At 39.3% G+C, this 13,759-nt stretch overlaps 1 protein-coding gene across 6 annotated transcripts; it reads right to left on the reverse strand.

Moving 5' to 3' along the window:
- Nucleotides 1-1,377: 1,377 nt before the first annotated feature.
- Nucleotides 1,378-9,548, reverse strand: LOC131231057 (probable pre-mRNA-splicing factor ATP-dependent RNA helicase DEAH3). Of its 6 annotated transcripts, XM_058227141.1 has the most exons (7): nt 9,054-9,546; nt 5,232-5,428; nt 3,972-5,056; nt 3,400-3,525; nt 3,073-3,311; nt 2,857-2,975; nt 1,378-1,887 (listed from the first exon to the last, which is right to left on the reverse strand). In XM_058227141.1, the coding sequence occupies exons 1-7, from the start codon at nt 9,318-9,320 to the stop codon at nt 1,758-1,760; spliced, it is 2,163 nt and encodes a 720-aa protein (XP_058083124.1). In that variant the 5' UTR covers nt 9,321-9,546; the 3' UTR covers nt 1,378-1,757. The 6 variants fall into 6 exon arrangements, 5 of the variants coding, with proteins under 5 accessions (XP_058083124.1, XP_058083125.1, XP_058083126.1 ...); XM_058227142.1 differs by lacking the exon at nt 5,232-5,428 and having other exon boundaries at nt 9,054-9,179; XR_009164176.1 differs by lacking the exons at nt 1,378-1,887; nt 2,857-2,975 and having other exon boundaries at nt 3,288-3,311; nt 3,400-3,626; nt 9,054-9,548.
- Nucleotides 9,549-13,759: the final 4,211 nt, after the last annotated feature.

The raw sequence follows: 13,759 nt of genomic DNA on the forward strand, positions 1-13,759 counted from the left end.
TATGTTTATTTCATTTTATTTTTCTTTCCAGCCCATGCAACAGCACTAGGACTATTTTTTTCTTTCCAGTCCACCTAACAGCACTAGGGTCCATGGGCCAACAAACTAGAGACAGACCGCTCCCTCTCTCAGGGCCATATGTAGAACTTCATGATTAAATCGACTTATTATGCCCATCAGGACATGACCCAGCCAATGGTCATGGAAAACCAAAACCTGCAAATGGCTGTCATGGGCAGGTGATGTGCGAGCAAATAAATAATTTATCCGGCTCACACAGGTTCCAATCTCAGATCGTAACTTAAAAAATAAAATAAATAAAAACTATCCCTTTGAAACAAGTCAGCAAAATGCCAATCTTTTCTGGAAGTATGTTTCGATCCAAGTAACTAATCGAAATGCCATACAGGCAAGGAAAAAAACAAAAGAACGTAATTCGAGTCTCAATGCATGCGTTAAAAAGACAACCAAAAATCCACAAAAGAAATGGGAAGGTGATGGAATTGTGAGCTAATATCATCTCTCTCAAATCTGCCCACATATGTAACCCCGGTGTAAATGGATCCATTTCTGCTAGGACGTTCCACCTCATTTTCTATCAGCAGATGGCCCCCACAACATTTTTTTTTTCGGCTTCTTCTTAAAATATTTTTGAATAAATTGCTAATCGAATGGGTGGTTAATGTCTCAGGTCTTAAGGATTTTAACCTATTGTTTTTAGGCTTTTAGCCTTGGTTCTGCTATCTCAGCAGTCCTCTTTTGTATCTCTCACTTTCTTTTTAATATATTCACGTTGCTTTCTCATATATATATATATGAATAAAATCCTTTTAAAAGAATATATATATATATATAAATAAAATCCTTTTAAAAGAAGTAGAAGGAGCATATCTTCCAAAATATTTGACTTTCAAAAAGCAATTTATACAAGTATTTTTTTTAAGACACGGAGTTCAAAACCAAGTTTTGCTAACTATGATGAAGGCATGCACGACCAAAAGGCTGCTTCATTCAAGTAAAACAGGCAAAATTAACAGGAATCAGGGGTCTGAACTAAGGGCCCATATGTACAGACCGCCAGAGAGGCTTTTGGGGCCAAAATGCAGTTTTGATCCAAATGGCATTCGTTGTTGTGCGTTTGGATGTACTTTGAAAACCCGTCTCACCTACAGCTTGATAAAATTAGGTGTTGAAACACGAACTCAGTAAAAACCAATCAGATTGGCATTTGCCAACCCAACCGAGGCTTGAAAGCCCCCCTTTCTCAGAAATCCCCTTTCAAGTGCATCCAACTGGCCCTAAAGGGCTTCAGATCAACTGAAATGTTAGCTCCCAAAAACCTGGAAATCCAATAGCAAATAAATACTGCAACAAGAATAAAATATCAACTGCTGATTACCACTGTAAAATTACTAAAAACTTGTGATGTTCAAATAGAGATGTCATTTACCTATTAAAAACAGGGTACTGACTATGGTTCAAAATATTAAAGAGAGGAGGAAGGAGAGAAAAAAAAAAAAAAAAAAAAGGGGCTTCTCCATAGTGCCCTGGAGAACAGATTTAAAAACAGATTGAGGGCACCCAATACATCACCCTCCTACATTGCAACAGAACAACTTTTTTTGAGAATGTGGGAAGGATAGCATTCACCCATTCAAGCGCAAGTCCCAAAGAAGTGAAGTGTGCGCGCTCTAATGGAGGGGTGACAGCGGTTCGGTGGATTGTACGGATATACCCATCAAAACCTGACATGACTTTCACTTACCCCTGTTCTTGTTCTCCCCCTTCTCTCTCTCACGCTTGTTGTACAGCCTCTCGAGAACCCGCTTCGCCTCACATGAGGGGAAGTTGGCAAGATCGTAGTAGTGCGGAGCAATGTCTATTAGCCTGCATGGAAAAGTAAATGACAGGAATTAACAGACTGCACACCAAGCTTAATTATAGATCAGAGAACCAGGGAAAGTTCCCCATGTGAGGCGAAGTGTGCAGTTAACTTGAGCAGTGAGTTTTGGAGCCACAGTTTGTAAATCATTGCATGCACAATGTTTCATTTGTGTGACTAAGTTGTTGGACACTGGACATCTCTTAAAACATGTCTCCAAACATCCCGAATCTTAGGGGCTGCACTGACACATCAGCTTTGGCAAAGGTTGTTTAGGGGTAGCAAGATATGGAGCTTTACTGGGGAAGTTCCAAACCAGATGGGTCAGGTTTGGGTCAGGTATAGGAGTACCCAAGCGCCAATGGGTAATGCACCCGTACCCATAACCTTACCCATGTCAAGCCTAAAATGGCCACCATACTTGTCAGTACCCATTTATGATTTGATAATCTAAAATAATGTTGGCCACCCATCATATTCACACTTGTACCACCACACTGTGGTGTATCAACCATCTGTCAATGACACTTTGCCAAAGTATCAAAGCTTTTCTGTTCCACCATATTTGTTAATGCTTGAGGTACAAGGATCATTCTGCTGATAGTCTAATGCAGGGTGCTCATAAGATTCAGTTTAAAAGTCCGTGTTCAAGTTCTTTTGTTTTTCTTCAACTAAGCAATTTCTAATGGCTTTGAAGTACCAATGGAATAAATGTATACAAATCAACAGTCATACTCTGCTTCCCATATCTGTTCAAAACACACATCAGAATACTGATGTGCCCTGGTTCAGGGGTGGCTCCCTGAATATGCACCGGTACATGCACACTGAAGTGCTCCAGTTTCATGTGTGTGCACAACTAAAGCAAGAAAGTATTATATTGGCTGGAGAATATGCGAGTGAGGGTCACGGTCATCGCACATTGCATTACAGGTGTGTGAATTTATATCATATTTTGAGGAGCATCAGCTTACCACTCGCCGCGGACATCTGTAACCGTGCGAATGAAATTCCTACTGGTCAGGACATACTCATTGTAAATGACCCACTCTGGCTTGTGATCCAGGCAGTTGGAAGGATGTAAGTGAACTACCTGCAAATTGAGAGAAAAAGGAAGTACGCAACTTTGAAGAAAACAATGAAAGACATTGGGAACCAAAAAAAAAAGAAAAAGGAATCAGTTGAGATACCTGATTGTCTTTCACTGTCAAGTAGTGACCAGTACGCTCAAGGTGAGCTACCTGCATAAAATACCCAGCAAGCATTGCCTTTCTAATGTTGATGTAATAATCACGGCTGTTGAAATCTGTGCTGCATAGCTTGAGGTTGAACCTGGCCATGATACGCACAAGCTGTTGTCTCACATTATCAGCAGCCTTCAATGCCCTTTGATTGACAAAATTCTCATAACACCATGATGGATCTTCATCTGAAAGAGCCCATTCACACGTCTTAGATGCTGAAACAAACAGACTCCAAATACTTTTAGACAACGAGAACTTGAACTTGGTACTTACTGTTTTGCTTGTAAGCATGATACACATTCAAAAGCGTGAGGTGGTCCCCATCGATGTGGCCAAACCGAGCTTTTGCTTCATCCGCAGCTTTCTGAGCTTCCCTAGGCCGGAGAAAGCAATTGGGTACTAGAGAAAGAAATTTGTTATCACAGATGAGGCCCATGGTTGGTCAGCAGATGCATAGAGGCGAGACGACACCATTTGCTTGATGAGAGAATACTGAGAAACTGCAACTATCTGCATCAGCACTTACTTAAAAAACGCTGACCAGTGGCCTGGAGGCTGGATAAGACAGTTGCTGATGACGACCTAGATGGGTAAACAAACAACTCTAAACACATGCTCATGTGCTTGCACTCGTGCAAGATCCAAGGCATGTGTTTTCACCCATAAATTGAATATGGATCGCACATGCACACACAGCATTTATGAAACGCTTGAACAGGTGAGCATGAGAAAACATGCCCTGCATGTGGATGCACACACGATCCAGATGAACCACTTCCATGTGGAAGACTTGGGACCTTTAAGGGGAAGAAAACATCCAAAGCAACAGAGATACCTATACATACCTGAGAGCATGGCAGATACTGAGAGGATTTCGTTGGAACAATTGAACTCTGGACTGACCACAAGCATCTTTGACATTTGAGGATCCAGAGGAAACTCACTCATGATTTCCCCCAACTTAGTCAAGTTCCCCTCATCATCCAAGGCACCCAAGTAGTTTAATACCTCCAAAGCCCGCATCAATGTTTCAGGGGCCGGGGGGTCCATGAAATCAAAATGGACCAGATCATCAATTCCAAGCTTTTTCAAGGTGAGAACGGTGTTTGCTAGATTTGACCGCAGTATTTCTGGATATGTCTGTGGCTGAAGATCATTGTTGAAACTCTTTTCAGTGTAGAGTCTAAAGCATTTCCCAGGTTGCGTCCTACCAGCACGCCCTGATCTCTGATGTGCACTTGCCTTTGATATTGGCGAGACCAGCAAAGATTCCACACGCACTCTTGGGTTATAAACCTTTTGCTTAGCGAACCCAGGATCAATAACATAAACTATTCCATCAATGGTCAGGGATGTTTCTGCAATGTTGGTTGAGACAACAATCTTCCTTCCAGGAGGACCATCTTCCTTCAGTGGGGGTGGAGCAGGCTCAAATATCTTCTGCTGCATAGCTGGGGGCAATGTAGAATATAATGGTACTGCTTTCACAGGCCCCACCTGGTCACCCAAATTATTAATTTCTTTCGTTATCTTCCTGCATGCGTCTTCTATCTCCTCCTCTCCAGTGAGGAAAACAAGTATGTCACCAGCAGGTTCACACATGTGTATCTGCACGACTGTTCGAATCGCAGCTTCGAGGTAATCCCTCTCAGGTTCCTGTGTATAGAAAATCTCCACAGGGTGAAGCCTTCCAGGAACCTTCATGAGTGGCGCATCATTGAAATAGCCACGGAACTTCTCAGCCTCAAGTGTGGCACTCATTACAACTAGTTTCAAGTCAGGTCTATTCTTCAGCACTTCCTTCAGAAGCCCAAATAGAACATCTGTTGCTAAAGTCCGTTCATGAGCCTCATCAAGAATTATCACACGATATCTTTCCAGAAGTGGATCCGTCATTGCTTCTCTTAGAAGCATACCATCTGTTAGGTACCTGTGACCAATTAAAGTAATAAATACATGTAATAAACTAGGAATGTATCCGAGTAGCAAATGCACACCTAGAAGCAAACAAGCATAGCAACAAAGCAAAATTGGTAAACACTAAGAAATGCAGCAAGTAAAAGCAGTCGTTCTCAAGGCATTATGTACCAAATACAAAAGCTTACTTCAGAATTGTTTTTGGACCACTGCAATCCTCAAAACGAATGCTGTAACCAACTTCTTCTCCTATTGTCACATCCATCTCTTCAGCAACTCGGCGGGAAACAGACATTGCAGCCACTCTACGAGGCTGGGTACAAGCAACCATCTTCCGCCTATCTTTGTCTAGATGACTACCAGCTTCCAGAGCAAACTGAGGAATCTGCAAAGCACCAACACCCATGTCAAATGTCTATGGCCCTAGACTCAAGCAGAAAAGATGTACTAAAACAAACAGTCAAACTTCTTCAGCTCCAGTACTGACAAACACATTGCCTATGAGTTATACACATCCTCTCCAAACTTCTGTTCAACAACTGATGCCCCATGCTATCTAAAGCATTGCTAAGAAATACAAAATTTGAGAGCATACTCCACAGAGGAAATACTAGAAAGCTTGAAACTATTAAACAGATCAACACTTTACCCAGTGGAAGTTTTGAAGTGAATAATCAAGTGATACAGTAACCAATCCTAGACTGTGAGGAAACATGGGCCAACCGCCCCTTTGCTTATGGGTGACATAAAACAGAGAACCCTCCAACATGAAAAAGTTTCAAAATTTACAGAAATTTGACAGCATCTATTTATTTTTCTTTTTCTTTTATGACAACAGGGTATCCCCGCCCCTTTTTTAAGGGGAGACTATTTCCAAGGCAAATGAAAGATGAAACCAGTGTTTTAAATAGCGGTAGCGTGTTGCGTAGCGTTCAACCCTCCGTAGCGTGTAGCGAAATAGCGTAGCGTGTAGCGTAAGCTACACAATACTTCTATTTTTTTAATCATATATATATGATAAATATTAAATAGTAAGAAAAAAAGTAAAATATATAAATGTCACATTCTTCAAAATAAAAATTCCAAAGTTAAGAGCATTAAGTACAATACAAGTATAAAGAACATAAAACTGACAGTAACCGGCATTTTAAAAGGGAAAAAATCGGGAAAAAACTAAAAAGACCAAGTTATTTTGTATGATATCTAAACCGTTCATAAGGTCTTTACTATTTATATGCTATCCAAACTGTTCATAAGGTCTTTACAAATGTGATAAAGTGAAAACACCCAAAAGATAGCCTGACACAACTTTTTTGGCCATAAGAATGCTTCAACGGTGCTCACTAAATGCCCACTTTTTCCTCTCGCGTGGCCCACTTGAATGTTGGATACGCCTCATTTTTGGTCACATGTCCTAAAATGAGCTGGCAAAACTTATGAATGGGGTGGAATTCTCATAAACATCTCATTGGGCCCCAGCATCCTTGCGCAGGAAGTGCCTGCAAAACGGCTTTGCAGGAAATACACATCCGAAGGCGCGCGCTGTCACTCTCGAGCTCGAGTTGCATTGGCGGTTCAAAGTTATATAGGCCCCACAATAATGTATTTATTATATCCACACCGTTCAACCATTTGGAGAGATCATTTTAGTTGATGATCCCAAAAATGAGTCATATCCAAAGCTCAAGTGGACCACATCACAGATAACAGTGGGACAGTGATTCTCACCATTAAAACATTCGTAGGGCCCGCCATAACTTTTATTTTCCATCCAATCTGTTCATTAGGTCACACAGACTTGGATGAAGAGGAAAAACGAATATCATATTCATCCAAAACTTTTGTGACCTCAAAATGGTTTCAATGGTAGACGTTCAATCTCTGACCGCTGTTTGCAGTGTGGTCCACTTGATCCTTGTATCTGTCTTATTTTTCGGGCCAAGCCTTACGACGAGCCCGACAAATGGATGAACGGTTTGGATATAATGCATACCTTATGATGGGACCCACAAAACTTGGTGACGTCAACGCGCCAGTAAGCTCGTGGTGTGCGGTACACCAGCCAACGCAAATACCTTTAAAAAAGGCTCGCACGCCGTTTTTTTTCGACGCAGATAGGGTTCCGGCATTCTGGAACCCTAAAATCTCTCCTAGATTGATGATTTCTCAGATATCGGCGATGATTTCTCCCAATTTCAGAGAGGATTTCTGTGGATCTCGCCCAAATCTAGTCGAACGCTACTCTCTTGGGCGGATTGAACAGGTAAGTGTTTTTTTTTTTTTTTTTTGGAATTTCTGGATGGGATGTGGATGAGATGTCGCCGGATGTCGCACGGCTACAGTCCTACGCAAAAATCTGCAATATCAGGCCTTATCGTGCGATATATCGGCGATATCTCACGATATTTTGTGATATATCGCACGATAAATGGAAGTTGGCGTTTTTTCAGTATTTTTCAGTATTTTTTGGGGGTTTCATATCACTGACTGCCGACACCGATATTATCAGCCGATAATATCGATATTACGAACACTGATTACAAGTAGCGCACGCTACCTGCGCTACACGCTACGAAGCCGTAGCGTACGCTACGACCCCTGTAGCGCACGTTACAGGGGATATACGCTACCTGTTACGCTACGTAGCGATTTTGCTACGCTACGCACGCTACTGAGACTATTTCCAAGGCAAATGAAAGATGAAAGTAACAATAAATGCGCTTATGCATTTCCTATGATTGATTTCTAGAATTGTAAGCTACCAGTTTAAATGTGTTTATGCATTTCCTATGATTGATTTCTAGAACTATAAGCTACCAGTTTAACTTCGGGAATCTAATTTCTGGAGGATTAACCACTGGTACATGCACCTAAACATTATCAGTTGGTACATATATTTGGTTTAGTACGTGAAAAGAAAGTAGGTAGAAGGAAACTGCTAAAACAGTTAGGATAAAAAAGCAGGAAGATGGACTTTACATGACTGGGATTGGAAGGGCCACTGCAAAGATGGGTCCAAATTAGTTAAAAGTATTGAAGATGGCCAATGTAAAGATGTGTCCTTTAAAAAAATAAATACTGGACAACTCTAAACTGTGGGATGATGTATCTTGTGAATAATCTCTCTGGGACTGAGAAGATTACTTTGATCCAAGGGAAAATAAGATTGTGCAGGTTCTTCAACTTCATAGAAAGCCAAAAGAAAGATTTGGATTTTCAGTTTACTTTCAGCAGCTTAGGGTGAAGCTCAAAATCAAATCTCAATCAACCTTAAGATCAAGTTCTTCTCATCCAGTTGTGATCAACCAATGCAGCTAAGTTCAACAGTCAACAACTTGATGTGATAGAGCACCATGTCAGTTCAGTATGTCTGTTCAGTTACTGGTTGTCTTTAAAGGTGGAGGAAGCTATTGAATGTGATAGGAAGTGGTGGTTTCCAATTTACAAAATCAGGTGGTAGATTATGGATTCTTTTCTTGCCTTTCGGTGGGTGCATCTCAATAAAATTTCAGTTCTCTCTCTCTCTCTCTCTCTCTCTCTCTCTCTCTCTCTCCCAAAAAAAAAAAAAGACAAAAAAGATTAGTAGATTATGGAATGCACGACTCAAGATTAAAACCCTTCTCTGTGCATCTTTCTCATTGTTGCTTTGAGTTCATTAAACGTTGTTCTGAGACCTTCCTAAACACCACAGAGTTATGTCATCGCCACCAACTTTTAAACATTCCCACTATGAAAAATAGCAAAGAAAACGGTAGAATACTGCCTGCAAACGTAAACAAACCCCACAAAGCAGAATTATAACTTGGTTACAACACATTTTAGCCCGAAACCGACCAATAACATATTTCAGTGACTCTTCAAACTCGACTATATTTACCCATTATTTATGATACCAACCGTTATCAATTGACAATCGAATTACATAAAGAAATCGAAGGAGATTAACCATTTAGAACTTGAAATACCAATGAAGAAAGGAAACAAAGAAAACCCAAATTCTGAATACTGACCTGGGTTGTTTTCCCGCTTCCGGTTTCACCAACCAAGATCAAGGTCTGGCTCTCCTTCAGGACCTGCAAGAACTCCTCTTTCTGCTGCCATACCGGAAGCGTCTTCCTCTTCTCAAGAATCTCGTAGTAACGCTGCGAGTACGGCCGTCCATTCAAATGGTTCGTCGAGGCTCCGCTGAAAGAGCCATTGGATTTCAGTTTGGCGGAGACGGTGGTCGTGTCGACCACATCGAACAAGCTCACCTTCCTTTTCCGCTCCGTCGACATGTGAAAAAATGAGAAACCCTAAAAATAAAAAAAATAAAAAAATCCCCAAATTGCTGCTAGAAAACGATTTAAACCCTAGAAAGCTTCAAAAACCGCACAGAAACCCACAGATTGCAGGTAGAAAACGATATGCGGAGAGATTTAAGGGATTGGCGCTGGGATTTGAAGGCGCAAATTGAAGGTTTTTTGGAGCTTCCGCGACTGGAAATTGAAACCCTAGAGAAATTGCTAGGGCTTGGATTTATATAGGTAGCGGAAGATGGGAGGAGATTCCAAAATTACTGAAATACCCTTTGTTTTTGTTGAAATTACGGAAGACGTGATAGCCAAGAAATTAAATGATACTCGGCCGCACGTTTCAAAGCATACACGCTTTTCAATTATGATAAGTGGGACCCACAATTCATTAATCAAGACCGTACATGTTTCATTATAAGGTAGATGTGATACTATTCAGAATTTATATTAAATATAAACTTATTTACTGTTCCACAGATAAACGGTTAGATGAGATACATAACAACCCTCCACATTCAACGGAGAAGGATGTCAGATTGATCCACCAGGAAATAAAATAAAAGGTTTGGATTACACAAAAAGGGCCCCACTTATTATGATTAACGAATGTCACAAGACCAAATTCAGTGAACGGTAGAGATGGTTAAGATTAAGAGAAGCGGATTGCGTGGTGTGCCGGCGTCACCAAGTTCTGTGGTCCTGTGAGTACGCTTCGTAAGATCAAACGATCAGTGGAATTTAAGAGATGTGATCCATCCATGATGGACCAGTATCGTTAAAATTTTGGGACTCGCACTACCCAAAATGGCTACGGTTTTAACGGTCTGGATTGAATTTTAGAAAGAAAAAAAAATCCACAATGGGCCACGTTCGGAACATCTGGATTCCACCCAAGAATCCCGGGTTTGAACGGTTGGGATTGCAGTATAAAAAACCACTGATGGACCACGTTTCTAACGGTCTGGATTGGGCAAAAAAAGTAAATAATATATTCAGGCGCAGTGGCATGATTTGCAGGATCTTCCAGAAGGAGGATATTTTTATCACTTTGTTGGGAATTAAGAGTCCGCGGCCTCCGTGTCCTCGTTGGAGCCAACGGTATGGATCTTAGGGCCCCTCCGGGTGTACGTCGAGTCAAACTGAGTTGAACTGCGGCCAGCTCGACTCAGCTGGGCCACTGGCTGACCTCAGCTCAAACTGCGCTCAGTCCTCAAGCCTGACTGGCCAGTCAAACTGCGCTAGATTCCTCCAATTGCTCATGATCGTATCCTTATTGGAGCGAACGGTTTATATTGGAAGAAAAAAAAACTGCACATGGCTTATGGAAGAAGGATATTTGTTGGAAAGTATGCGGCCTCCATATCCTTGTTGGAGCGAACGGTTTGGATCTTAATGGTCCCTCAAGGTTTACATTGAGTCAAGCTAAGTCGAATTGAGGCATGCTCAGCTTGGCTTGACCACTGGCTAACCTTAATTCGAACTCAGCTCAATCCTCGAGCCTAGCTAACTCGGTTGGCTCGGCTTAAGATAGCTCGAGTTGGTTTTGAGCTGAGCCCAAGTACGAATTCGAGCTTGAGAAGGATATTTTTGTCACTTTGTCGCAAAGTATGTGGCCTCCCATATCTTTGTTGGAGCGAACAGTTTGGATCTTAATGGTCCCTCGTTAGATTGCATAGGGGCTCAGAAATCACCTCAAATAATCTCATCCATCCAATCCGTAATGGTCTTTTCTTGGATGTGCATTTTGTAGCTGATACATAATCATCCATTGGAAGAGTTCTATGCATCACCTGGATATATCATGGCTCTGTAGGCACTTTCCCCAGCAAAAGAAATGTCAGAATCATGCAACAGTTATTTAATTTCAGCTGGCATATTTTCTGACTTCTATAGTTGTATTGTATTCTACAATTAACAATCAATCAGTTAAATGTTATAATTAAAATGTATAGACATAAATTGAATTTCTACTTTTAATGATAATTCAATTATAATGTAATTTCTTCATTTTTTTTTTCTCATTATCTTATTTCTTATCACCAACAATTTCAACTCTTGTTATTTTAAAAAATATATATATATTCGTAGAAAATCATTTTAGTTATCTTCACCAAAATTACTATCTATGGATGAAGTCTATGATCAAGAGTTGTCAAGAGTCAATTGAAACAAGCTATATATCATCTTACTAATTCCTACTTAAAAATAACCAAAATATCATAACCTTCAATTGTAAATACCTCATATTTTTAATTCATAACTCCCAGCCGCTACAACCATATTTCTCATTTACAGCACAGAACCACCACGTCAAGTCTCGAAGACTAGTTGAAGATACCATAGAGATTAAGGGTGAAGTACTTCCATTTCTCCAAAACTATTCTCATACAAGTTTCTGTGTAAAGCTTTGAAAATTAGGTAACATATGCCATAAAATTTAATTGGGAGTGCTCCCCTCACTATAAGATTATTGTACCATAAGTTCTATGAAAAAAGTTCTAAAAGCAAAGTGTAGATTGAAAAGCTTTATCTTATTTAATTGAGGATTAATAGTGTTTTTGACGCAAGGATGAACATGATGAGGCCGATCACCATCTTCCTCAAGGATAACTACTTCGAATCCATCAAGTTTCTTTGAATTCTTTACAGAGATTTTTCGAATTACGAGGAAAAAAAACTATAAATATTTAAAAAATTCGTGATAAAATTATTGATGATTGATAGCTGAAATAAACAAGTCTGTAGCCTTTTAAATAAGGATACTAAGTCTTAGAAGAAATTTAAAAATTAAACTACAACTAAAACTCCCTAAAATTCATAACTTAATGGTAAATTTACTATTTATAGTAGTGTCCTATTTGACTTGATCACATTATTCTTATAATTATTTTAAGTACTTTTCATGTTGGACACAACTCCTAAAGCACAACAAATGAAAAGTTACAATCAAACCAAAATGTACTAAAAATAGTAAAAATGAAAATAAATAGGAAATTTGACTGTTGATTTGATGGAATCTCACAAATTCAGCATGGGGAACCCAGCATTGCCTAGTTAGTTGGCTAAAGTAGCTTGTCTTACCCCAAAATCATATATGATACATCGAGTAACTCATTCCGACTTGCGAGATATGCATCTTTTAAGGTTATGATAGTCTTAATGACTTCTGCCTCCCATCAAGCCAATCTGGTCCATCTTGGACATGAAAGTGTCTACGACTTGCTTTACATCAGTTTTTTATTCTTCACTCATATCTTCAATTAGAGTTTTCAATCCTATTGAGTATAGATAATTAAGAGCCCTGACTTGTTTCCAGAAGAGTGTCATTGATATTTTCACCACTTACATATCTAATTTCATAGCTAATTCGGACAATTCGTGTACTATTTTTATTTATTGCATTGCTATATTTTCCTTATATTTCTTACCGTAAATTCACTTATTTCTTAGCTTCATTCATTTTTATGCAGTGATCCAAAGGTAAAATCATAAATAATCACAAATCCTACAAAGTAGAGGCGGTGTAGGTAGAAAACGATGCCTCATATCTTTCTTCTTTGAAACTAAAGCCCTTGCTCTATACTCGTGGATGTATGTCATATGAAATTATTCATCCAAACCATTCATAGTAACCCTTGAATTACTATTAAATCTTTAGCTTTCCATAAATTTTAGAAATGCTTATTTACCAGTGACTTCACTAAACACTCTCAGCCTCCTTTTGCGCATAGACCAATCTGTCCTACGAGGCCATAAGCATTGAAAGGTCCATATTCAATAACAAATGAGATGGGCAATCCATAGTTAGAGGGATGATTCCATGTTATTTTAGAAATATGATCCACCTACAATAAAACCACCCACAAAAGGGACACATATTTTTAATGGTCTAGAATGCAAAATATATTATAGTTTAACTAATATATATATATATATATATATATATATATATATATATATATTATGAGGTCACGTTTGAATAGTTTGGATTGCACCTAAAACTATAATAATAAAATAAATTGTCTGTATTACGCCAAACGTTTATAATTAAAATGCAAATTATGATAAAATAAACACTATATGATAATAAATTATGTGTCTGCATTGTACCAAAAATGTAATTCTTGCACAAGTGATATATATTATTTAAAGGATCCTTACTTTTGCTCGGGTGGTAACCTCTCAGGAGTTTCAACACCGGGTTCGAGTATCCATTGGTGGTGAAATCCCACTACAGCGTGAGTGTGTGGGGGTGTGTGTGCGTGTGTAAAAATAAGTTAAAATTTATATATATATATAATTTAAAGTCCTCATCCCTTATCTGGTGGAATTTAAATGAAAATCACATTGATCAGAAAACCCAAACTAGGATAAAAGGTTTGGCGGTCCAAATTTGTTAAGTAAAATCACAGTAAACCCAC

Source organism: Magnolia sinica, chromosome 17 (assembly GCF_029962835.1).
Source record: "Magnolia sinica isolate HGM2019 chromosome 17, MsV1, whole genome shotgun sequence".
NCBI classification, from domain to species: domain Eukaryota; kingdom Viridiplantae; phylum Streptophyta; class Magnoliopsida; order Magnoliales; family Magnoliaceae; genus Magnolia; species Magnolia sinica.